A 27457-nucleotide genomic window follows, 5' to 3' on the forward strand; every position below is an offset into this window, starting at 1 on the left:
AAGATTCATCAGAAACCTGAGACCCTTGTAAGCTGCATTCTTAAAAGCTAAAATCTGGCAAGTCTGGCAATGACAGTCGCTCTTCTCTTTGTCCCCATTTAATTACTATCAAGAGTGCATGTGTAGATTCTGGCATGAGTTCCTCAGCATGGCTCACAATCTATCTTTTTAACTCTTGCCCTACGTTTTGCCATTCTTCCTGGCTTAATGTACATGATTTTGGAAGCCGTGGGCTCACCTTTGAATAAATATTATGAATTTATGCAGAACATCAGAATGAACTGCCATACCCTTTGTTTTTAAAGTTTTCTTAAGAATCTGAATATACATGCTACATTCCTTAGATTCAATATGTGTCCCATGATTACCCACTCTTGATCTGACAGTCTTTTTGTTAAATGAGCCTGCAGCACCCAGTGCGTGGGAGCCTAGCTCAAAACACCAAGAAGCAATAATAAATGATGATTATCTTACCGTCTGCCCCATTTTGGGCACCAAATTCCCTCAGACCAGCTCCACAGAGAGAAAAGAAGGCCTTGGTGGTCTTGTATTATGGAGAATTGAGCAGGCAGAGAATAGCTGGTTAAGGAAACCAACTGTTGGTTGAACAACTGGTCAGAGGGAATAGTTGTTGAGGAGAGGTTGAGAAATAGAAGAGAGAAAAATTTTGGCCCAGGCATAAATGCGATACAAATGGGAAAGCCTTCTAGTCCAAGAGAACTTTATTTTTCTTCTGGTTTTCCTGTCTCTTTGGGCCAACCCCAGTATTTTATTTAAAGTGAAATTCAGTTTTATTCATTACAGATTATATTATGATTTTCAAAACATTTACAATCAGTAGAGCCTTTAAAAATCAACAGAGCAATAAAACAATCTAACAAAGAAATGCAAACAGTTCTCTATAACCTACAATAAGGCATAAAGCAAAAATCAATCAATTTCCAAGCAATGGTGAGCATGACCTGATTAATATTTATTAAATAATACTCAGGAAAGTGGGATCATAGATTTCCCCCAGGCTAAAGCCATTGTGCTTATGTGACTGTTATAGCAGCAGAGCGCAAAACCAAATGTCCTTAACAAAGAAAAAAAACTTGACTTCCAGTCCTAACCCACCTGGTATGCTATCCAAGTTTTGGCTACTTGCTAAGGGGTCCTCTGTATAGCATGATGTCCCAAACCTACCTCCTATTGCTTTCAAATAGATTGTAAAGAAACAAGTCTTACTTTTCTACAGCTAATAACATCTAATCGTGTACTGTTATGCCAAAGCCCTAACTTTCTTTCCAGCAGCCTCTGTCTAGCTGCACCCAATAGTCTCAAGCCTTTGGCTAGATGCCTTCTTTCAACGTTCTCTGTGGGAAACAGATTTCCAGTGTAGTTTTCTTTAGGGCTCATAGTCAAAGTGAGAAATAGAGAGAATGGCAGTTTTAGGAGAATAAGCAGATTTCAAAGTAGTTTTTAGACAGAATTACACCTGGGGCATAGATAACATTTGGGGCAGTGGTGATCAGTCAGAGAACCTTGGGAAATTTGTCAAGCAAAGCCTCAACAGCTGTTCTGGTTGTCTAAATACCTTGTCGGACAGTTGGAGGTCTTTGAAACTTTGTCAGGTAAACCCTCTACTACTTGCCCTAAGGTCGGTGAAAATGAATGAAAAACGAACAAACAAACAAACAACTAACTTCTTAATTTACCTAGAGTAGAGTGAAAAGTGTATGGACAGCCATGACTGGAACAGTAGCAGAAGTACACTGTGATGCTCAGTCCATACATATGTCATTACAATTGTACCTTATTACACTTTCTTCTCATTTATGATTTGTTTTCTTTACTATATTTAACCTTTTTTTCTTTTTAATACAGCATGCCATTATATAACAATAGCTGTACTAGAACTAGCTACATAGAACTCAGACTCTTAGGGATTAGTTTCCTTTTTTTTTTTTTTTTTTTTTGTCTCTGGAGCACTAGAGAGTGATGTGCTCCTATCCATTCTTCATGATTCCATTCATGTTACAACCTTGAATTTCATCATATTTTTGCACATCTTACCATTTTTAATACTCAGAGTATGTCCTTCCTGAAAAATTATAATTTATGGAAATAATAAAATGAATATCCTCATTATAGCAATATTTCTAAAATTTAGAAGAACTGTCCCAAAAATTATACGGTAATCTTTATTTAGATTGAAATGAAGTTTTAACCCAAACTTGCATTATTTTGTGCCCATTCATCATACAATAGTTCAAAATACAATTTTCAGATTACTTTACTAACTAAATCATAACCTATATACATGTACCAATTTATAGGTTTTCTACTAACCAATTAATATACCTATCTCTTATTCTAAATCCTAATTGTAAGACCACTGTACCTGTGGTGTATGACAAAGCTGCATGGATTCCATCCTCTATGTGGTCATGAGTAACTTGAACTCCAACATTTCTAAGCCGTGAGAGGTAAATGAGACCATCGTCTCTTACGAGATCATGTTCACATGTAAGAATGTAGGTCAGTGGCACACTCTGTAACTGCGAGTCACTGGCTAGCAAAGGGGACAGCCTGCTGTCCACAAGTGCTGGATAAGAAGGATTTAGTTTGCCAAGAATGGGCTCAGTATAAACATGGTTCTTTTTATACTTCTCAGGAAGAAAGTAACTCCAGTTAACAAACTTGAACAGATGTCTTGATCCTTCAGGCATGTGCTCATTTCTCAGTATAGCCTGGGCCAGTGCTGTGTCTTCAGACACATAGAGGGATACCAACTTGAATGCCATATTTCTGAATAAGATTGGACCATGTTCATAATCTTGATGAGATGGCAGATAGCTGTCAATCATCTGTAGGCCAGGGTATATCAAAGCTTGTGCCTTAATTCTACCTTTGAATTCTGGATCATTCTGTAACTAGAAATGAATATGAATGAGTCAATACATTTGAAAAAAGGAATTGATAACTTAATTTTAATAGCCTAAGTTAAAATTAATCTGAAACATTATTAGCGATTTTTCTCATAAATTTACTCATTAAGTTAGAAAGATGAGTATAATGTTCCATTTTCATCTGTGGAGAAACAATGCAATTCTGTTGCTCACATATTTATTCACATATGACAATGAGACAGGAATATGATCAAGATCATCAGAAGCATCCTAGAAAACATAGTATAAGAACTATAATTTTTTTTTGTTTCTTTTAGGCTTTTGTTGTTTGTAATAACGTTTGGTTGTGAATCTCAGGTTGTTCTAGAACACAGTGTTTCCCTGTTTCAGTCTTCCAAGTGCTCTAATTATATGAATTTATTACCATGTCTAGTTTTCCTAAAATAATTTTTGACCTGAGTAATAGAATAAACAAAATCTACAAATATAATGAAATACAACAAATACAACTCCCAATGCTCACGTGTAGGGTAAACTTAAGTTGGAACTAAGGCATGTTAAAAAAAAAACACTTAACATTTATCTAAGTAAGATGATGTGATAGAGGTGATAGACTGTTGGGGTGATGGTCCTTCATGAAGGTGTGTCTTCGTATTTTCTAATGTTGAATACTGTACTGGAAGAAAGGTAAGTGCTGGCAGGATCTTGGTATTTTTATTTTCATGGGCCCATCACCAGCTTTCTATTTGCAAATGCTTGTCCTCCCATATCTGCTCACAACCATGAAGGTCAGCCAGCCCTTCGTGCCTAGAGGCAATCTAAGAGATGGTTGGTTGTAATAAAGAGCCGACAGCTTGCCACAATATCTGGGGCAAGAAATTTGAGTTTGAAACTTCCTGGCTGGGAGAGGGATACAAGGAGAAACAAGATTAATAGGGAGAATCACAGAGAACACAGAAGGGAGCATGAAGGTAAAGAGCTGCCTGCGTGGAGGGCTGTAGTGATAGGATAGTCATGTTAAGTTTAGACAGTATCTGGGAGACCAACCCAGTAAAGGCCTAATGTTTAAACTGTATAGAAGTCATTATTTAAACCACTGGTGGGTTCATGAAATTCCTGAAATTAGACAAGAGAGAGAATAATTTATGAAAATGAGAAGACCAGAAAAGGACATGGATGTTGCATGTGCAGCCTGTTTCTTATCAGAAATAAGAGGAGTCCTGAGTCTGTAGCCACGTTATCTTCTTCTTGTCCTCTTCACAGCAGTGGACCTAGACTTCCCCTGTGAGCCTGAGTACTGTAGAGCAGCAGCTCCTGCAGCAGTTCTGTGTTAGTGATTGGATTGGCTGCAAGTCTTTGGGAAATACCAATCTATGCAAAGAGTTCTCAAGGCCACGTCCTCAGAAAGGCAAAAGACTTCCACAAAATAAAAGAATTCCATGAGATTTCATTAGCTTATCAGAAGGCTGACCAACTCCAAATTGCAGGACAACAGAAGGGAGGTCTTATAAGTTCAGAAAAAGCATCCCTAAGGGAATATTTCCAGGTTTCTTATTCTTTCCCAGTGGTTTTGGAATGGATATTTTCTCAATAAAGTGAAGCCTCTCAGACAAGCAGAGAAAAATTCTGCAGTGCACATACTCTCTAAACTGAGGCAGAGTCATGAGATAGCTGATTCATGTGTACTAGGGTTGCTGCTTCAAGTGACTTAGCACACACATGCTTGTGCTTGAAGACCACCAAGGTTACAAGGTAGTTTAACCAATTAATTTTATATTGAAATTATAAAAGAAAACGAATGAGAAATTAGTACATTTAAAGACTGTGGAGATATCTCAGTCAGTAAAATATTTGTTGATACAAACTTGATGTCCTGAGTACAGATGACCAGCACATAGAAAGCTGGGCATAACAGCATATCCATATTACATCAGGACTGTATGGGTAGGGTGGACTCTGGGGGATTCCTGAAGTTAACTGGATAGCAAATCTAGCTGGCCCAGTGGTCTTAGGACCAGTAGGAGACCCAGTTTCAAAAATAAGGTAGAGAAATATAGAAGAAGAGATTCACTGTATACCTTTGCTTTCTACATGCATAAGCATAGACATGAACATTCAAGTGGATAAATTTGTAATGTGTATATTCACATAAACACATGTATACACACATACAAATTAAATGAAATTTATCACATTTAAGGTAGAAAAAGGAGAGAACTATAGTTCCCTATATAGTTGAAAAATCCACATTCCTTAAATAAAAACAAACCGGAATAAATACCATTATACACTATTCATGGGAGAGACTGTCTAGGCTTCAAATTTCACTAATCCTGTGCTGTCCTGGGACACTAAATTCCTTCTTATTCCAATGCCTGCTTTGCTGAAGCTAGTAAAATTTCATGGTGGGAATACTGTCTTTACCTTTAAGTTCTCAGTTTTAAACTTTATTAAAAGGCATCAATCACAAATATTAATTAAAATTAAAATCTTTTATTACAAACTCCAAAACTTGATGATAGTACACTAATTTAATTTAATTAGTACACAATTTAATTTCACAATGTCCTATGCTAAATTCTCTATAGAGACATAGGTGACCAGTTAAAGGTTCATTTTCACTGAAGAGAACAGGAATTGTCAGTGTCTAAATTTACCTAGGACACTGAAAACTTGAGGAACAGCAGTGGAAGCCTTAACCTTGGCAAGTCAGGACATCACAGGGTCTAACCTGGCCCAAAGCATTTGAACCTTGAAGCACAGAAAGGATATATGGTGGTCACATCTCTGTTTCTTGCATCTGACAGTCTTTTGTGACACCACCCTGGAACTTTGTGGGAAGGGTGTCACCCTACCAAATCAAAAGATGCCTTTAACACTCTGTACAAACTTTGAGACCTTCTGAGCAATTATCCTGATACAAGAACCTTGGAAGGAAAACTTATGCAGCTGTAAGGCTGAATCTTCTCTTCTCAACTAGAAAAATTATGATCTTGTAAAAAAGTCTATAAGAAATATGGTGAGTTAAATTGCTTGACTTATTTCTAAACTTTCCTCCCAGGCATTCTTACAGAATTTCAGTAGCCACACCAAAAAAATGTAATGGCAGTTTGAGTAAAAGTAAAACAAAGGTTGCTGATGGCTCCCTGTGTGACTGGTAAAATGGTGCATAGGGTGGAGTAGGAAGCCACGATGGCAGTCGGAGCAGTGTTGGCCCTAGCATCCAGGAACAACAGAGAATACTCCTGAGGTACATCTATGTAGTGGTTTCTTATTTTATCCTTCTGTACATGTCCTAAATTCTCTAATGTTCCCATAATGTTCTTTGCTGACGTGTTAATTTTATAACCTACAGAGAGAGAGAGAGAGAGAGAGAGAGAGAGAGAGAGAGAGAGAGAGAGAGAGAGAGAGACAGAGAGAGACATAGAGACAGAGAGACAGAGAGACAGAGAGAGACAGAGAGAAAGACAGAGAGAAAGACAGAGAAACAGAGAGACACAGAGACAGAGAGAGGTAGGGGCGGGGGTGGTGGGGGATGAGAATGTGCAGGTGTGCATGTGGCTTCAAAATTCCCTAGTCATGTGCTATCGTGAGCCACTAGATACACTTTTCATCCAATGCTCATTTTCGAAAGCTCTAAAATTTTCCTGGTAGAAATTCTGTATTTCCCTCTAAGTTTTCAGTTTTAAACTAAGAGGTCAGAGGACACCTTGCAGGAGTTGTACTCTCCCTCCAACATGTTCCAAAGATAGAGCTCACATTGTCAGTCTTGGTAGCCAGCTTCTTCACTCACTGAGCCAACTTTCCATCCACAAACATTTCAATCCTAATATCCCTAAGCCTTGCATGTGATGCTTGCTTACCTAGCATGTAGTGTTCTTACTTTCCTTATTTCAAGTCATATGCTAAATTTAATTTCCAAAAATTAACTGAAGGATTAATCAAGTTAATTATTCTGTACTAGCCAGAACCACAGGGTTATCAAACTGGCAACAACTATTGCATGTATTTAATATCACCATAATTAATTTCACTGTAACCATGCACACTTGTGTTTGCACATGTTAACTCCTAATCAAATGAATCACTTTTTAAGCACATAGAGTAATTTACCTCAATTACATGGATCATTTTCCATCTTATGTTATACACTGGATATGTTATGCCTAAAAGCTTATTCAGTTAAGTAGGAGGTTGTCTTTATTTATCTTTCTAGTTTTTTTCTTAATTCATTTACTCCTGACACTTTCTGAGACTTCACAAATGTGCCTATTTATTCATTAATCTTCATCTGACTAACTCATTTGCCATCCTTTCATCTTTCTAAATGACTTGGTGGAATCTTGGGAACTTCAGGATTCATAAGAAGACATCACAGTGGAGCTCCCTACTGAAGTGACCTATTTTAATCCCTAACTCTTTATCTTAGTTTTTAACTACAAAGTTTAGAATAGTGTTGTTGTTGTTGTTTTTTTTTTTTTTTCCTGATGATTCATATGAGAACAATGTGTTGTGCCGTCACTGCCTGAAGAAGACAAGTGTTAGGATTTGGTTAATTTTCCTCCTCTGTGGGTTCTGAAAACTGAACTCAGGTCTTCCAGCTTAGCAGCAGGTGCCTTTGCCTTCTGAGCCACCTCATCAAGCCTGCCCTATTTCTTTAAAACACAAGAACACACAAATTTTGTACTCTACTTCATCTAGATTTTATTTTTACTTGAAAAACAGCTGGGAACAATTGCATGATGGATTAGTCAAAGCAAGCAAGTGATCTTCCTGGTGGTAGCCCAGTCGTTTTTGCAAGGCTGACGAATGGGTGTGTCCCTGGTTTAAGCAAAGCCCCAGGGATTTTGCCTCATGACTGTTTATTGTTACTATACTGCCTTTCCATGCTTGCATCAGATGTCTGGCATGGCAGAGACTCTCACTGCCTATTGTTTCACTCTGTTGGGCAGATTTCCTATGGATTATTTTGAAGATGCACCTTCATGACACAGTGCTGTTTAAATGAATTGATGATTTCATAATCCCTGATGATGATTTTATAGATTTTCTGACCTAAGTAATTTAAAAGCCCTCCTGTAGTATAGTAAAAACTGCTAGGACCTCTGAGAACCTCCATGTAAATTACACTGAGAAGCAAAACAAGATTGAAAATTAATAATCAAGGAAATACTAGGTTTAGTCCAAGGATAAGGCCCGAGTGTATACCATGATAAGAAAGGCCATATGAATACAGAAACAAAGAATAAATGGTTATCTACATAAGAGAAGACACACACCTATTTCTTAGAAAAATCTTGACATGAAAATTCTTGCTTAAAAAAAAAGAAAGAAAACTCTTGCTTTGAACATATAATGTGCATTTGAAATAAGAAAAACAAAGGTCTAATATCCAAAATATATAAAGAACTCAAGAAATTAGACACCACGAAACCAAATAACCCAATTGAGAAATGGGGCTTGGAACTAAATAGAGAATTCTCAACAGAGGAATATCAAATGGCTGAGAAACACTTAAAGAAATGCTCAACGCCCTTAGTCATCAGGGAAATGCAAATCAAAACAACTCTGAGATTTCATCTTACACCCATCAGAATGGCTAAGATCAAAAATTCAAGTGACACCACATGCTGGCGAGGATGTGGAGAGAGAAGAGCACTCCTTCATTGCTGGTGGGAATGCAAACTAGTACAGCCACTTAGGAAATCTATCTGGTGCTATCTCAGAAAACTGGGAATAGGGCTTCCTCAAGACCCAGCTATTCCACTCCATGGAATATACCCAGAAGATGCTCCAGCACACAACAAGAAAATTTGCTCAACCATGTTCATAGCAGTCTTATTCATAATAGCCAGAACATGGAAACAGCCTAAGTGTCCCTCAGTAGAAGAATGGATAAAGAAACTGTGGTATAGTTACACTATGGAATACTACTCAGCTATTAAAAACAAGGAATTCCGGAAATTTGTGGACAAATGGATTGAACTACAAATGATCATAATGAGTGAGTTAACCCAGAAGCAGAAAGAGTTAAATGGTATATACTCATTTATGTCTGCATACTATCCCAAGGGGCATGTCCCATGAAAGTCTTCACTTACCAGGAAACTAGGACAGAGGGGAGGACATCCTACTGGGACTCTAGATGAGAGAAGCATGGGAGAATAGCAAAGTTGAAGGATCCACAGGATCCTAGAAACCTACAAGAAGAACATTGATAGGCAGTTTTGGGCCCAGGGGTCCCACTCAAACTATGGCACCAGCCAAGGATAATACAGGCTGTAAACTTCAAACCCCTCCCCAGATCTAGCCAATGGACAGGACATTCTCCACAGTTGAGTGGAGAGTGGGGACTAACTTTCACACATACTCTGGTGCCTCATATTTGACCATGTCCCCTGGAGGGGGAGGCCTGGTTGCACTCAGAGGAAGGATAGCAGGCTACCAAGAAGAGACTTGATACCCTATGAGCATATACAGGGGGAGGAAGTCCCCCTCAGTCACAGTCATAGGGGAGGGGAGTAAGGGGAAAATGGGAGGGAGGGAGGAATGGGAGGATACAAGGGAGGGGATAACCATTGAGATGTAATATGAATAAATTAATAAAATAAAAAAATAAAAGAAAATACTACTATTTGGGTGAATGCTCCTAAAATTAAAAAGAGATTAAAATACATATCGTTCAAAAAAAAAAACATAAAACTTTGAACTGATAATGAGCATATAGGTAGAACCACTGCTTTAAACTAATAGTAAACAGAAGTATTTAGTTAGATACAGTTCTAATTACATAACTTAGAATCAAGAATCCTACTGTGGTTCCCCTTTTATGCAAGTATTGTATCTATTTTTGAATGATGTAATTTTTTCCCATAGATGGTATATAAACCCAAGACAGAATTAAACAACCATTGAAGCCCACTGGAATTAACTTCATCCATCAGTTGTACTTATTTGTATGTATTTATTTTCCATGTCAGATTATCTCTCTGTTTATTTGTCTGTCTGTATATATTGTCTATATGTATGTATGTATAGTACACATATATATGTATGCTTACATATATGTCGATGAATGGTGTCTTTAGGAACTCCCTTGTTTTATCTGTTGATTGTATGTGCGTGTGTGTGTGCATGTGTGCACGTGGGCATACGTGTGTGTGTGTGTATGTATGTGTGTTTTGTAAAATTCTGTTTGCTTTGTCTGCCAGATGTGTATATATTTTTGTATGCTTCTAACTTTAGAAAGTTCATTTATTTATTTTGGTTCTTCAAGACAAGAGTTTCTCTGTGTAACACCCTTGGCTGTCCTGGACTCACTTTGTACACCAGGCTTCTCTTGAACTCACAGAGATCAGCTTATTTCTGCCTCTTCGAGTGCTGGGATTAAAGACATGCACCACCACTGAGTGATAAGCAGTCTTATTTGTTTTATCAGCTTTTAGGAAGCTAGAGATCATTAAGCCAGTAAGTTTAAAAGAACTGGGGTTTTCTTTTTAACAACGCCTTGTCATTTACAGCAGGAAACAGTCAGTGCTGTGGCAGCTTGTACTCTGAACTAAAAGAACTACTTGGCTTTGCTGATTACAACTTCCTGCTGTTAAAAATCAAAAGGTTTTAGCTAGAGAGTTGTTTTGGCCAGGGAAAAATTGGAAGGTTTGGATAGCTCAATAGATAGGGCTTTGGACTCTCAATCTAAGAGTCTAGGGTTTGATCCCCTGATATTTCTCTTTTCTTTTAGTGTTTCTCTCCAGTGGACCCCAAATAGCAAGGCTACCAGCTTGAAAGATTAAGAGTTACGACCAAGGGAAGCATCTAAGGAGGGCGCAGATGGCCTTGTTGATATTGAAGCACCAACCAAGGACCACGCCCTAGGCCTCTGCATCTCAGGCTTCAGGTCCTCTGTAAGGGGCGCTGGGCCTGTCTCTGATATGGACTCACTAGCTTTTTGACCACTTCCCTCTGGCAGGACTGCTAGCCAGGCTACAGGGGAAGAGGACACGCTCAGTCCTGGTATGACCTGATAAGATGGGGTGCATAGGAAGTTGGGGCTCTTCTTTTCTGAGGAATTGGGGAGGGAGGAGGGTGAGGGTGAGAGTGAGGGTGAGGGAGAGGGTGGGGTAAGAAGAGAAGGGATGGAGCCATGACCAAGATGTAAACTTAATAAAAATAGAGAAAAGAAAAGAAAAGACTTAAAGTATAGAGAGAAACACCAGCCAATCACCTGGTCTTCTCCAATCCTATGACCTGCCTTGTTTACCCTGTGTACTGGAGCTAGATACTAGCAAAAAAAACTATGACTTACTTTAGAAGTTTCTTTAAAAGAAAGTTATATTTTTCTCAGAGCCTGCTCAGGTACCAGTTACCTCACCAAACAGGAATTAAAGTATTTCAATAAAACATTTTTAAGTTTTTTCTGGGCTTATATGAGATGGCATTTCATTAGGATTTTATGATTGGATAATCAAAGGGATAGTTGTCTTCTAATGAATCAACTAGTTTTGAAGAAGGAAACTTACATTATTGATTGGATTAAATTTTAAATAAAATAGGAATATCAAGTAAAATTCAATAAATGAGAACATTGAGACTGCATCCACTTTGTAAGAGCAAGCCAGTATATAGGATAAAAATAAAAGACATTCATTTTGTTCTACAAAAGCATTTGGGGGAATATGAATCATGCATTGGACTGAGTTTGCTTTTCAAAATATTGCCTACTAGACAGTGATTATTTAGCTAGGCTCAGCAAGAATTTTAATATGAGACGTCTTAATTTTATAACAGTAGGAATTCCTCTATGCAAGCGTGATCTGTTGCCCAATGTTATGTACGACAGTCCACATGTTTACCACATTGCCATCATTACTCATCAGTACCATCCGGCCTGGACTTAGAATCATGCAGGAGCTCCGGACTGGAGTGCATCTGTGGGAGTGTCTATGAGAGTATTTCAGGGAGAATTAAGTCAGGGGAATTCACCCTCAACATGGAGGTAAACCACCTTATGTGTTGAGGCTCTCAGGAGAACAAAAGAGGATTGTTCAGAAATGAAGCTGAGTACCAGCAGTCATCTCTTTCTGAATTCTAGGCTTGAGGGATAAGAACAGCCTTATACTCTCACTGCTATAGCCATAAGCAACTCCCACTACCAGGCCGTTCTTGCCATGATGCACCGAATGATTCTAACTAGGAACTCTTATAATCCTCTCTTCCCTTTAACTGCTTCTTGTCAGATATTTAGTCTCAGAGGAAAAAAAGAAGCTAATATACTCATCACTTGTAGTGATACAAAAATTTTGATATTTTTCTATCTTATCTATAGAAAATCAATAAAATCAGAATCCAAATCCCTTATGGTAATGAGTTAGAGTAGTTCATAGATAATGACAGTGTTTTCCCTAACATTGGCAGAGTGAGCCACGATTAGCATGACAGTTTTCTACTACCTGGATCTTGAGGTTTTGGGGGCAGAAGGCTCACAAGTGCAAGGTCTACACAAACTGCAGAGCACTTCCAGGAATCTTATCAAATGCCTGTGTTGAAACAGTAAGTTTAAAAGAGAAAGTGGCATAGTCTTGTGGTGAAGCAAGTGGCTCTAGGTTCAATGCCCAGAGCCTGCCCCCCATCCTTAAAAAAGAAAGTAGGATTGTGAAAGCAGAGCACGGACTGCTCTTCTAAAGGCCCTGAGTTCAATTCCCAACAACCACATGGTGGCTCACAACTATCCCTAGTATGATCTCATGCCCCCTCTGGCATGCAGGGGTACATGCAGATAGAGCACTCATATACATAAAAATAAATATTTTTTAAAAAGCCTTCCTTAGCATTAGAAAATAAAGCCACATCTAAAGTAATATTATGCAAAATGGTTAATCTTACTTGTTTATTTTAAAGTTCACAGATACTGTATAAAAGTAATACAAATGCACCTAAAACACAGCTTCTTTTGTGTTAGGATTAAAACATATATAACACATACAACGTACCGTTTGAGTCACTAATGCTACCAACGAAGCCCCAGAACTGTCTCCCGCAATGCAGATGCGAGCAGGATCAACTCTGTATTTTGCAAGAACTTTATCCTGGAGAAAGAACTTGACCGCAAAAATACAGTCTTCAAGTGAAGCTGGGAATATATTCTTAGGAGCAAGTCTGTAGCTTAAGAGGTAAATCAAGGAGAAGCATGGCAAAGCCCATGTTAAAATAATGCAAGTAAATATCTCCCTCTCACCAACAGATGCACTGATATATGGCCCTATTTGAATAGTAAGTCCCACCAACTAACCCTGAGCTCACTGGTAACTTCTTTAAAAAGAAGGAGTGAGACAGAAGGTGAGTTTACCCTGTGAAGTCTGTAGCTTCAGTGGCCCTCAGTGCACTTGGTGACTCAAATGAAATTCAGCACCATTGATATGATTATCCAGAAATTTTACATGCAGAAAATATGAGAGTAAATTACTGACAGGTGGCTTTCATTATAAATGTATGTAGGCCCATATTCTAGAAATTGTAGAATTTCACATCATAAATTGATGTGAATCAGAATTTAGATCAACATAGTCATTTTGAAGTGTGAACATTTTCAGGATACCAAAGGATATACTTAGAATTTTGAATTGTTTCATAAGACTAAGTACTACTGTATCTTTTCATATTTTGCTGTGTGTGTTCTATCTTTGAAGCATGCCTCAATTGAACTCATGTTTTTAAATTTTTTCATCTTAATATCTGTTAGAATTGGGGAATTATTCAATGCTTATATCATGTATTCTTTGCATATATTTGTATTTCATTCTGTTTCTTAAATATTTGAAACTGGCAAAATGACATAAAACTATTATTACTCTTCAAGATAAAGAACAGTAAGTACCTAAAATCATGTAGAATGCTTAAGCAGCATATGGTATTTCATACCATTTAAAAACCTTATTTAAAACAATAATGTATCAAATGTAGCTACAAATATTGCAGGGAAGGCACACATTCATAGTTTTTTAATTTAGAGATTTCCCAAAACGAAAGTATTTTTTTCTGGTTCCATTAATAAGTAATTGTGAACAAGACAGAACTGATCTCTCTAGTGTGTTCTACCAGCCCCTAATATACTCTCAACTATGAAATTCCTTACAGTGATTTCATCTGAGGTCTATAAGTCTATAAAGTCAATTTCTACACTATTCACTATGGAATTGGCAAGATGTCCACCAGTGTTTCATCCTTTTGATGACAATTTCAGTGGCACAGAAGACACAATAGTTCATAAAGTATTAAGAACTTCCTCATATTTTATATGTTGTTGGAAAGGTTGGTAAAATCGTGTGATAATAAGATATTATTTAGATAATGTCTTAATATAGTCAAGTTTTCTCAACATTTTTACCTAAAACAAAAAACAAACAAACAAACAAAAAAACCTAGAACCAGGAACAAAACTAACCTTCCACTGTTTTATAACCAGGTCAAATAAAGCTCAACATACCAAAAAATAATATGTATCCTTTCTAGTTATGTTACTGGTAGATAGGCAGCTACTTGTGAAACCTGGAGTTCACACTCCTAGAGGTGTCATGCCTGTGATAACAAAGATGGTTCTTCCTCTGGCCTTACACTTGTACCTATAATGTCAGAAATTCCCGCAAATAATAAAGCCTTTGATAACACATTGATATGAAAATTCTAGGGAAAAATAATATAAACAAACCCCCACAGGATATGGGTATTTGATGGCTGGGTGACAAGCTCAGAAAAAGCCAAGTTATATTGTGAGCACAAGAGCTGTGGTAAGAAGTATTATCACTCTCTTACTCTATTCCCACAACAACAGCACCAAGCTTCTTTGCTGTCAGTCTGTTCAGGGCGTCATTGGCTGGTACCTCTGAAAAGAAGGAAATGGAAACCTTGTAATCCTCACTTTGGCTGTCATGTAGGGAAATACTCTGACAGCATTCTGGGGGAAGAAAAAGAATGCTTACAACTCATTACCACCATATTCCTCAAAACCATTGGTGGAAGAATTGGGGAATCTGGAATTAAGTTGATAATAACATTATAGCCAGTGTCATAATTTTCACAAATTAATATACTGACCATAGTTATTTTTTAAAGGAAAATTTAAGTATAGGTACATCAACTTACGTGATACAAGATACATTTTTAGTGTAATTTAAGCAAATGAGTTTTTCCTTTGCTAAAGCCTTAGATATTTACATAAAGTTATGCATTTTAAACAAACCTGTAAGTATATTTCATATTACTTTTCTGTATTAGTTGCATATATCTCACCAAACATTGCAAGTTCTACAAATTTATTATTTTTTACTTAAAATTTTTACATTTTCTCTAGTTCATTTGCTAGTACTTTTATGTCTTACATGATAAATGAAAATTTATGTATTTTAAGTGAATATATATATGTATACATATATAAAATTTATAACTAAAAGGATTCTTGACATTGTTAAACATTAAAAGCTTAGTGAATTTTTTTTCTTTTTTTCAATCCTATTTTTTTCATGTTTATTTTAACTCTATTTCTTTCACAGTTAACTTTTGTAAGGAGCTACAAATGAAAGAAAGCTATTACTTGATTTTATTAAAAATTAAATGTTTATACATCCAAGTCCAGGCTATCTATGTTTATTAATTAGCAAAGTTTTTATAAATAAACAGTCTTATTTCCATAGTATTGTTTTACTTACTAACCTGTGAATGAAGAAATATGTGTGAGCCATGACCCATATATTCCTGTGTATCTCTGTTAAGAAGTATATATTACCCAAGTCAACATTATATTGACAAATACTCTGTCAATGCATAGCACTCATTTGAATATAAATATATGAAAAACACACACATCAGAAATGCACTTACTGACACTTCCAAAGACGAAGATACCACCATGAATGAAAATTACAGCTGGTCGCTGTTTTTCAGAGTTTTTCTTTAGGAAATACAGACGGACTGGAATGTCACTAAAGTTTGTGTCAATCACTGTTATGTTTTCATCAGAAACTGCTTTTGTAAAGGAAAATTCTGATAAAGTTGAAAATACTTTCTCATATTTCATAAGACCTACATTTTCAGATAATGTAGCCTATAAATGCAAGACAAAATAATAAAACATTAAACACTTTCCTTTTAGTAACAACAAATATACATTCATATACAATGATAAAAAATAGAGAATGTGATAATAATCTGGAGGAATGATTTTATTTCCTAACTGTATCTTGGTAGCATGAAAATCTCTATGTCTTCATCTGAACCAGATTACCACAAGATTAAGTTCATGAACCATTTATATGATCTTGGACGAGTAGAGAAAATCCCATTACTCCCTGAGGAAATATTGATAATTATTGGTTATTGAAGAAAGAGGTATACATTTTTAAAAATCTGTTAATTATTTGTCCCTGCTATAGTAAATAATCTTCTTCAAATTCTTACCAAGAAACTCTAATTAAACTCATTGGATCACACAAAGAATGCAGACAAGAAAGGAGGAGGGACATGTGTTTTGGAAATGGGCTAGAGTAAGTTTAGGAAAGAGTGAAAGAAGAAAATTCATCAGGTAAATGCATAAAACTGTCAAAAATACATAAATAGATGTTTTAAGATATTAATCTGATACTGATCTGGAAACTCTGTCCCTACTGGTGGAATAGGGCTGGAAGTTGCTATGATAATGTAAGGACCAGACAAACTCCATTTTGAAAATGAAACTCCATTTTGTGTTAAACCTGACCAAGGGCTAACCCAGATGCTAGGAAAAACCATAAAGTATTCTAAACAGAAAAATTCCCCTAGCAACATAATCAGTTCACCTTGGGAAAGTCCAAATACACTCTGCTGGTCAAGCTGACCAGCAGATGATCTGCCACATAGCAACAACCAATTAGGAGAAGCCAGGCCAAAGTTTCTAATGTCCCATGACTGCTTCATCCCAACATTTCTATAGGTCAACTTGTTCCTACACACATTACCCAACCACAAAACTCCAAGGCTTATAACTCCCTGATTGCAGCTTTTCTGCCCAAATGACACCCAATCACATACTGTAAAACCCATTTCTTTGTCTAAAGCATATAAAAACCCCTCACAATTGAGACTCGGGGCCACTTCCTTGCAACTGCTTTGTCTGTGCATTGGAGGTGTGACCCAGGCTCAAACCTGCAATAAAGACTTCCTTGTGATTGCATTTGGACTTGGCTCTTAGGTGCTCTGTTCAAGGAGTCTCTCAAAATTTGGGCATAACAATACCACCAGAGGATAAAAATAATCATCATCAATCTTGTCCAGCTGTGAACACCATGAAAAACAATAGCCACTGAGTTGGAAAGACTTGTCCATTATTGCAATAACAATTTGAACATTATGGGATAAACAACCACCTCCTTATTGGATTGTTGGATTTAAGTCCATTACAAAAGATGAAAATTATACCTAACACCATTGTTGGGCCAAGAGACTGTGGGTAGGCACAGAGCATAGGAAAGAACCTACTTCTACCGCTCTATTAAGTGCACATAGTATTAAACTGACTCCTAATGACTTATTGTTATAGTCATAGATTAATGCATCTCTCAATTCTCAGTTTGTAGTAGATTGTGATTAATGCAGAGGTGTAAAATGAACCAATGCGAGGGGAATAAGAGACTAGTGAATACTCAGATCTTAAATGGAATATCTATACTGCCTTCTCTCCTGCCAAAGCTCAGAGATCATTTCAGAAGAGGGGACTGAAAAAATAAATAAACGAGAGGCATTGAATAAATTAACAGTGTCCTCTAGATATAACGTGGCAACTGAATGTATGAAACCAGTAATCAGGACAGCATGCACAAACCCATGCAAACTCAAGCCAGGCTAACTTTCATCTTGGAAGAGGGAGGTGAACATGGTGTCCTACCCTTAGCCAAGGAGCTATTGGCAATTTTTAGCTGGTCAGAGAGGAGTAGTCATTTTTCTTTAAGGGTATAGCTACTGGAACACCACCCTCTTTCCAGTTGATAGCCATATATCCAAGAGTATTCAGGCAATACAGATTGGACATTATGGGTGGGGAAAAAAGAAAACATACAAAGAAATTTGGATGGCTAAGTGGTTTCAAGAATGGTAGATATGGTCAAACATAATCTTACCAAATTATCAAAGAACTAATACAACAGGAAAACATGAACGATAAATAAATAAGTAATTGAAAAAAAATCTTAAATATGTACTTTAGAAATAATAGTAATTTCACTTAATGCCATCAAAAATTTCAATTTATTTTACATAGGTATAATTTACTCTTAACTGTAGTCTAAAGCAAAACTGTCTGAAATGTGGCTTTCTATGTATGTTCTAATATTTTACATTTTTCTTATTCATTCAATTTAGTGTTATAAAATTATCTGTGTTTGTATGTGTGTATGTGAACTTGTTAACCATGGGTGCTTGTGGAAATCAGACCTAAACTGTGGTGTTGGTGTTCATCATTTGACCTCGTCAATTACTTCAGCTGTATATGTCAATCTACCTGACACAGGAACTTCAAGTGATTCTCCTGTCTGTAGAAGGATATTAATTCAGAACCTAGCTGTTCTGACAAGAGATCACATCCAAAGATCTAGGTCTGTGTGATCAGGTTGGAATAAAAATATACCTTTAATCCAGGAGACAGAGACAAACAGATCTGAGCTCAAGGCCTGCCTGGTATATAGCAAGTATCAGGTAAGCAAATGCTTAGGTCCAGGTGTGGTGGTACACATCATTAATCCAAGAGGAAGGTAATGTTAGTTTGTAGAAGGCAACACCCATGTTTGAAAGTAATGTCTAACTGAGTGGCAGAAAAGATGAGGATTTAGAGTATTTGACAGAAAAGGATACACCGCACTCTCACAAGAAAAGAATGGAAAGAGAAGCTACTTAACAGCAAATTTTCAGAGAGAGGAGGCAGTTTGATATCTATTCAGTATAGTACTTGAAGTTCTAAATAGAACAATCAGAAAACTGAAGATCAAGATCAATTGGGAAGGAAGAAATAAAAAAATTATTATTGCAGATGGTATGATAGTTTATATTAGCAGCCCTCAAATGTAGTCTAGCAGAGAACTTCTGCAGCTGATAAACATCTTCAATAAAGTGGCTGAATAAAAAATTAACTTAAAAAAATCAGTAGCCCTCCTGTATACAGACGACACATAGACTGAGAAAGAATCAGGGAACAACACCCTTCACAATAGCCACAAACAATATAAAATAACAGAAGACAAGAAAATCACCCATGCTCATGGATTGGTAGAATTAACATGATAAAAATGGCCATGCTCCCAAAAGTAGTCTACAGATTCAATGAAATCATAAAATACCAACACAATTCTTTACAGAGCTTTGGGAGGAAAATAGTCAATTTCATAAGGAGAAACAAAACCCCAGCATAGCTAAAACAATCCTGAACAATAAAAAGTATTCTAGGGTATCACTATTCCTGATTTCAAGCTGTACTACTGAACTATAGTAATCAAAAAACCCAAATGGTATTGGGATAAACACAGGCATGCTGATGAGTGGGATCAAATCAAAGGCCAAGGCATAAATTCACACACCTATAGACACCTGATCATTGACAAAGAAGTCAGGAATACAAACTGGAAAAAAGACAGCATATTTCCAAGATAGTACCTGGATATCTGCAGGTAAAAGAATGCAAATAGAACCATATTAATCACCCTGCACAAAACTCAAGTTCAAGTGTATCAAAGATATCAACAAAAAATCAGATACACTCGACCTGATAGAAGAAAACACATTGCACAGGAGACAATGTCTTAAACAAAACATCAATAGCACAGGCTCTAAGATCACCAATTAATAAATGGAATCCCATGAATCTGAAAAGATTCTATAAGACAAAGGATTCCATTAAAAAGACAAAATAGCAGCTCAAAATAGCAAAGTATTTTTACCAACTTCCCATCAGATAGAGAGTTAACATCCAAAATATATAAAGAGCTCAAGAAACTAGATATCAACAAACCAAACAATCCGATTAAAAAATGGAGGTATGTATCTAAACAGAAAATCTCAGCAGAGAAACCTCAAATGGCTGAAAAACATGTAAAAATGTTCAACATCCTTAGGCATCAGGGAAATGGAAATCAAAATGACTTGGAGATTCCATCTTATATCTGTCAGAATGGCTAAAGTCAAGAACATGAATGAAAATTACAGCTGGTCTCTGTTTTTCAGACTTTTTTTAGTTCTATCCATTTGGCTGAAATATTTGTATTATAATTTGTCTTAAAAGCTGAGTGACACTCCATTGTGTAAACGTAGCACATTTTTTATCCATTCTTCCATTAGGGGATATTTAGGTTGTTTCCAGTTCCTAACTTTTTGAATAATTCTTGAGATAAGATGGAGCATCTTTGGGTATATCCCAAAGAGTGGGATTTCTGGGTATTGAAGTTTACTGATTCTCAAATTTTGGAGGACCCACCATATTAATTCCCATTGTGGATGTAAAAGTTTCTGCTCCCACCAGCAATGTGGAGGTGTTTCCCCTTGCTTTATATCCTCACTAGCATGAGCTGTCACTCATGTTCTGCGCAAGGCCACCCAAACCCAGAAAGACAAACTCTTTTTACTCACATATAAATCAACATTAGTGGCTAATTAAAAAATAATTATGCTATAATCTACAGGCCCAGTGTGTTTAAGTAACAAGGAGGGCTTTAGGGGGAGACATATGGATCTCCCAGGGAAGGGGAAATAGAATAGATTTTGCTGTGGACTCAGGGCTGGTGGGGATAGAAACAGGACGGATCAGGTGGGATATAGGGCAACAGAAGGAGATAGTAATGGGTAGAGATGACTGAAATTGGGGGGCATTTAGTGGGGCAATTTAGAAACCTGATGCAGTGGAAATTTCCTGGAACCTATGAGGGTGAGGCTAGTGAGGACTTCTTGTAATGGAGGATACTGAGCCTGAAGCTGCCATCTTCCATAACCAGGCACATTTTCCAATGGTGAGACTAGGATACAAGCCAGCCACAAACCTTCAGCCCCAACCTGTCCTGCCTGAAAGATATGCTAGGACAATTGTGGCTCAGAGGTTATAACAGTGGTCAATCAATGACTGGTCGAACTTTAAGCCAAAACCATGGGAGAAAGCCAATGTCCAATACTGTCTTGAATTGGAAGCTGCATGGCTCAGAGATCTAGGGGAGAACCAAACATGACTGACGCCCCCCACAAGTCATTAAAATGATTCCTAATAGGAACAGAGACTCACAGCTAAACAGTAGGTGAAGTCCAAGGAACCTCATGGTAGGCAGAGGCTGGTAGTGGGGACTAGAGGGCTGGAGGAGGATACTAGGAGAATATGCCCCAGAGAATCAATTAAGCAGGGCTCGTAGGACCTCACAGAGACTGTGAGCTGCAATTATGGAGTCTACTTGGGTCTACACTAGGTCTTCATGCTTGTGCTTGTTTAGCTTGAGGTTTTTGTGGGACTCCTTATAATGGGAGGGGTACCTCTGATTCTTGCCAGCTTTGAGGGCCCATTTTCTCTTCCTAGGTGATGCCTCCAGCTTTGATATAAGGATTTGTGTCTATTCTTATGGCATCACTATTGGTTGATGATAGCCCTGGGATGCAAGCTCTATCTAAAGGGAAATAGAGGAGCAGTGGAATTTTGGGAGGAGGTGTGCAGGGAGACTGGACACAATGAAGGGAGGGGAGGCTGAAGTCGGCATAGGATGTTGGGTATAAGAGAAACATAAATAAAAAGAAAAAGTTGTAAAACAGCTATTCATCTCTAGTTCCCAAATCATTTATATTTTTGTGTCTTTCAAGTAACAATGCTGTAGATATGCACTGTCTTTATATGCCTAGTAGATATGCATGTTTCTGCTTATCATCAACGTCTTAGGTCTCTCCATTCAAGTACTTGATGGAGCAGTTGCTCAAAGTGTAAGACATATTTTAGTTAAGAAGTCAAAGTTAATTCTGATTATCTTTATTTTAACCTAGTTGGAAAGTGTATTTTATGCCTTCAACAAACAAACAAACAAATTTGGAAATAAACTATCACTCCAAACCACATCAAGAAGTGAATTATTTTTATTATTAATTGTTATCCACCAATGCACTTAAATATCTTTGTTTTTGTTTTGTTTTTTGTTGTTTTGTTTTTGCAGTTTTATCTCAGTTTGGGTTTTCTTTCTTTTTGGCATACAGTATTTTTAATATACAAATATAATATATTATACATATTCATTATATAAATATATACACACAATTGATTTCAAAATGTGTTGAGCATTTTACGTTATAAATACTGTAATAACATTTAATAATATTGTGGAAGTTACTGAGAATTATTCACATTTAAAGCATGTATGCCTTCTTTTTGTCTCTAGTTTGTATTTTCTTTAGTAATTTTATTTCTACTTTCATGTCTTGAACTGTTTTCATGATTTCATTTCATTGTTTTTTCATAGACTTCACTAAGGGACTTATTCATATTTATTTAAGGTCCTTGAACATCTTCATGGGCACTATTTTTAAGTCCTTGTACTGTGGTAATGTTTATTGCATTCCTCAGGTCTTACTGTTGTGGGGTTACTGGGTTCTAGTGGAGGCATTTTGTCTTGGCTGTTAATGTTTGTGGTTTTGTGCTATGTCTAGGCATCTGGGGTTAGGATCTTTGGGGTGATTGATAGATGTAGATATCTGGTCTTGTCTTGTTAAGTAGGTGTTTCATTCTTTGATTTCTGTTGCTACCTCTGAATCTTAGGAAAGTGTGGTGTCTGTGGGTTGCCTTTTAGAGAGTGCTTCTGCATGTTGGTAGGTTATAAAGATGAGTAAATGTGGGCTAGGAGAAAAAGATGAGACGGACTTCAGGAAAAAGCCAAGGGGATCTTATCCACATCACAAGGCCAGGTTCTCAGGGATTTTCAGTATGGTAGCAGAAGGGGATTCTTCAAGTAGATTATATTAAGATAAAGTCATTGGAAGAGGCAAGGATGAAAAGGATGGGGGATCCTAGGTATGAAACAGGAGTTGAAGTCTCCACTGAATGGATTTGAGATGAGAGGAGGGGCATCTGTAAACGGATGCTGAGGGTAAGAATTGAAAGATCATATTGAAGGACAGGAAGGACCCAATAAATCATCTACCTTTGTCCCTGCCAGTTGTAGTCACTGATGGTACTAGAATGATATGAAAATACAAAATCGTCATAATAGCTAAAACTCTAAATAATAAAAGAACTAGTGCCTGTATCACCACTGTTAATATCAATCTGCGCCACACAGCTTTAGTAATAAACCAGCATGGTACTGGCACAAAAACAGAAACAGAGATCAATGGAATCAAGTTGAAGATCCAGGCAGAAATCCATATAGCTCCAGGCACGTGACTTTTGACAAAGAAGACAGAAATGCAAACTGAAAAAAAGATAACATCTTTAACAAATTGTGGTGTTCAAAATGGCTTACTGCATGTGGAAGAATGCAAATAGATCCATATTTTTTCATCCTGTACAAAACTCACCTTGATATGGATCAAAGGCCATCACATAACATCAGTTACCGTGAATCTGATAGAAGAGAAAGTGGTGAACAGTCTTGACCTCATGTCAGAAGAGACATTCTGAATGAGACAGTATTTTCACAAGTACTAAGGAAAACAATTAATAAATAAGACCAAATGAAAGGGTTCTGTACAGCAAAGGATAATATCATTTGGACAAAACAGTAGGCTAGAGAATAGGAAAAGATGTTTACCAAATGTATGTTCAACATAAGACTGATAAAAAATATAAAGAACTAAACAATCTGGACTTCAAGAAAACAACCCACTTAAAATGGGGTATAAAGTAAAAGGAGAGTTCTCAAAAGATGCAACAAATAGCTGAGAAGAAACACTCAGGGAAATGTTCCTATGCTTAGTCATCAAGGAAATGCAAATCAAAACGACTTTGAGAGTTCATCTTCTGCTAGTCAGAATGGCTAATGTCAATAAAACAAATGACAGCTTATTCTGTTGAGGATGTGGGGAAAGAAGAACACTCAAGAACTGATCATGAGAGTGCAGACATGAACAACCCCTGTGGAACTTAGCACAGTGGTTCCTCAGGAAGCTAGAAAACTATCTCCCCTAAGATACTGCTATACCACTCTTGAGCATATACCTCACAGACACTACATTCTGTTATACAGACACTTGCTCAATCATTTTCATGACTTCTCTCTTTATAATAGCCCGAAATCGAAAACCAATCTAGATGTTCACCAGAGATGAGTGTATTTATGCATTGGAAAATTAGTCAATGAAATTGATGGAGCTAGGAAAAAATCATCCTGAGTGAGGTAATTTAAATATTGTATGGATGCTTTTATATGTGGATGCTAGCTTTTAAGCTTTTACTACATGTGCTACAATGTTTAAATATAAATAATATTTTCATTAATACAATTAGTTATAAATATATTCTCAATCAAATAAATATGTCATTATTATATTAATTTCCATATTTTTCTTAGCTCCAATCATGGAATTAATGTTGGCCCCCTCCATATTTTATTGGCTAGGATTCTAGACATTATTGAGTCTATGACTACCGTGACTGGAAATGAGCTTATCTACAAATTATTGAATGATGTTTGGTGACATATACTTTCCTATTCTCTTAATACCAATGCTACAATGTATTTATTCATTTTAACCTTGAGAAAAATAGAAACATATGAATTTAAATAGGCTGTATAGGATATAACTGGATTTAAATTTATGTGCTTTCATGTATGTTCTACTGTATGTCATTTGACTGCATTACCATTGAGTACTCTATTTTCTGCACTATTTTATCATATCTTTAAAGTTTATTTCATGAAATATGTTTCACAATTTACTTCTCTTGGAAATGATATGAGCTTATATAATTCTGAGATAATAATAAGAATACTTATCAATTGAACTTCAGGTAGAAGTTTGTCAATTTTTATGCAGAATATTTACATAACTTATAATTTGTTCATATATTTGCATATATATGCAAAATCACTTATGCATTCACATGTGTCATTATTCATCTTTGAAATATGAGAAATTAAACTAAAATACAGCAATTGTATTTCTTCAGAATTCATACATATCAATGAAGAGACAAGTGTCAGTCTTTGAAGTCAAGATATTTATGAAAGACTCAGAGAAGATGTAGCAGTTTCTCTACTGAAAGGCACTGGTTCAACTATCTCCTCTATTGTCCAACAAAGAAAGTGATACATGAATTAGTAGAGAAAGAAATTGGTTCCAGGATGACCCAGCAAATGTTGGACTTTGAGAATAAGATGTGTTAGATGTCTAGATGGGATTTCTGACAGCCCTTCTGCAGTGTGTTAGGTTCCATTTTTATCATCTGGCACTGTCTTTTGTGTCTTTGCCATCCATAGTTTTCTCCTATTTTCTGCCTAGCCTTCCTAGTATCTGTATGGATTTTAGACGAAAGTGTATTTTGGCTAATGGTATCTCAGTGTATTCTCTGTGCTCAAATTATATCACTTCCATTTTAAAGTCCAAACTGCAGCATCTTAGGGCTCAAGAAAGATAATGATGGCAGTAGAGCTCAGGAAGTGACTCTTGAAGCCCTGTGGGCCTTTGAGACATGTCAGTGCACTTCCAGCTTAAAAGTAAATCTATTCTGCTCAGAAGTACACAGTGCAGCTTTCCAACAGATTTTATGGCTTTTCCAGATGGAATCTCACAACGGACTATTGGAAACCCAGACAGGACAGTCAACTAACATCCACAAACAATGTAGAAAAGAGATCTGAGAAAATAAAATAAATGCCTTGTTCTTAAAACACATTTCATCCAATTGTAAATATATTAGGTGTATTACTTATAATGGTGACAGCGTTATCATCATGAAAACTGTTCACGTAGTTAATATTGGCAAATGTATCCATATCCAAGTTTATTTGGAGGCCTCAGTCACTCAAAGAATATGCAAAGTTTCTGTGAAGAGAAATCTTGAGAAGTGCCTTAAAAACTAAATCACTAGACCAACAAATAATTAAATGCATCAAAAGTCTAAACTTAATGGACATAACCCATGAGTTTTCAAAGACTCTATGACCCTAGGTATTGGTGAAAACATGAAACATACCCAAGCTTCTTAGCAATTCCCCCAAATTCTTATCAGACAATATGATTTCTTTTAATCTGATGTTTGATGTATAATAACTACATTTAGTATTATAGAAACATTGTCTGCCACCCACTGCTTATAGAACATTAGTAAAGAATGTTAGTGATTAAAAAATCAGGATTATCTGATTTACATACCATAAAGAAAGCCAGGTGTTGGTAGCACATGCCTTTGATCCCAAAACTTGGGAAGGCAGCTTAGTCTACTGAGTGAATTCCTTGACAGACAGAGCTATACAAAGAAACCCTGACTTGAAAAACCAAACCAAACCAAACTAATGAACCAACCAAGCAAGCAAGCAACAACAAAACAAGAAAAGAAAATTGATATCATTTCCAAACACTTTGAAATAAAAGTTTGAAATGTACTTATAACATGGCATCCCAATTCCCCTTTAAAATGTATATTACCACAAGTGAAGTCATTTTTATGGTAGCATCGAGGACTCTCACTTTCCAGGGTTCTTCAATATTATTTGGAAGAGGTAAATAAATACAATAAGCAAATAGAATACAAGTGAATCCAAAGCACAGAGCTTTGTATCCCATGATAAAACTTCTGCAAACTTGTGTGTGGTGATAGTCAATGGCAACTCATATATTGACTATGGAGCAGACAAAGGTAAGTGTGTGAGGTAAAACAATGATTTTAGCAACAGTGGCTTGACATTCAGTTCTGAGATCAAACTACTGATGAAACTGGTTATGCAACTGCACTGCTTTATGGAAAAGCGTTTACTACGACATGTCTAATAAAATAGACAACAATAACAAAAGCCTTCTGAGAGGAGTGGAAAGCTCCTCTTTCACCACATAACACAGAAGAGCAGCAGCAGTTAGGACCCTAATTAGAGCACAGGCAAAAATGGGCCAGGGAATCACTTTGTTCTATTGCCATTTTGCAAAGAGTAGTGGCAACAGTTCAAAAGCAAGATAAAATGTTATGTAAGAGTCTATCAACCTTAAGGCTAACACCCACATTTAGATATCTCTAATCTACACTGTCAGTTACCATTAGAGGGCAAATAGAAATGAAATTGATATTCTTTTCCAAATTATGAACCAATTCATCTAATGCTGAAATTTGTATGCAGATCACCGTATATTAAACTTAAAGTGTGTAGATTCAGATAGCTACTTGTATAATCATGGAGAAACTCCATGTTGATTAAACAAACATTTGCTGCATCCTGGTATTCCATGTATTCATATTAGAGAAAAGATTTTTAACATTGAGTATAACGACATTTATCTGTTCCATTGCGAAAATTCTTCTCTTTCTCTGATTCCTATCCTACCAGTTCTGACACAGAACATATTCTATAGATCAGGGCTCTCCCACCTTCTTCACTGACCTGTGGGCA

General features: G+C 36.6%; 1 protein-coding gene across 1 annotated transcript in view; it reads right to left on the minus strand.

Moving 5' to 3' along the window:
- Positions 1 to 2167: 2167 nt before the first annotated feature.
- LOC127199002 (arylacetamide deacetylase-like 2) overlaps positions 2168 to 27457 on the minus strand; it is a 32719-nt gene continuing 7429 nt past the window's right edge. Inside the window, exons 3-6 of the mRNA XM_051156903.1 lie at positions 15765 to 15987; positions 14700 to 14841; positions 12881 to 13052; positions 2168 to 2915 (exon numbers count right to left, since the gene is read on the minus strand). Of these exons, the coding sequence (XP_051012860.1) occupies positions 2313 to 2915; positions 12881 to 13052; positions 14700 to 14841; positions 15765 to 15987 (1140 nt within the window). The 3' untranslated portion in view covers positions 2168 to 2312. The remainder of the gene's footprint in view (positions 2916 to 12880; positions 13053 to 14699; positions 14842 to 15764; positions 15988 to 27457) is intronic.

This window comes from Acomys russatus, chromosome 15 (assembly GCF_903995435.1).
Source record: "Acomys russatus chromosome 15, mAcoRus1.1, whole genome shotgun sequence".
Classification (NCBI taxonomy): domain Eukaryota; kingdom Metazoa; phylum Chordata; class Mammalia; order Rodentia; family Muridae; genus Acomys; species Acomys russatus.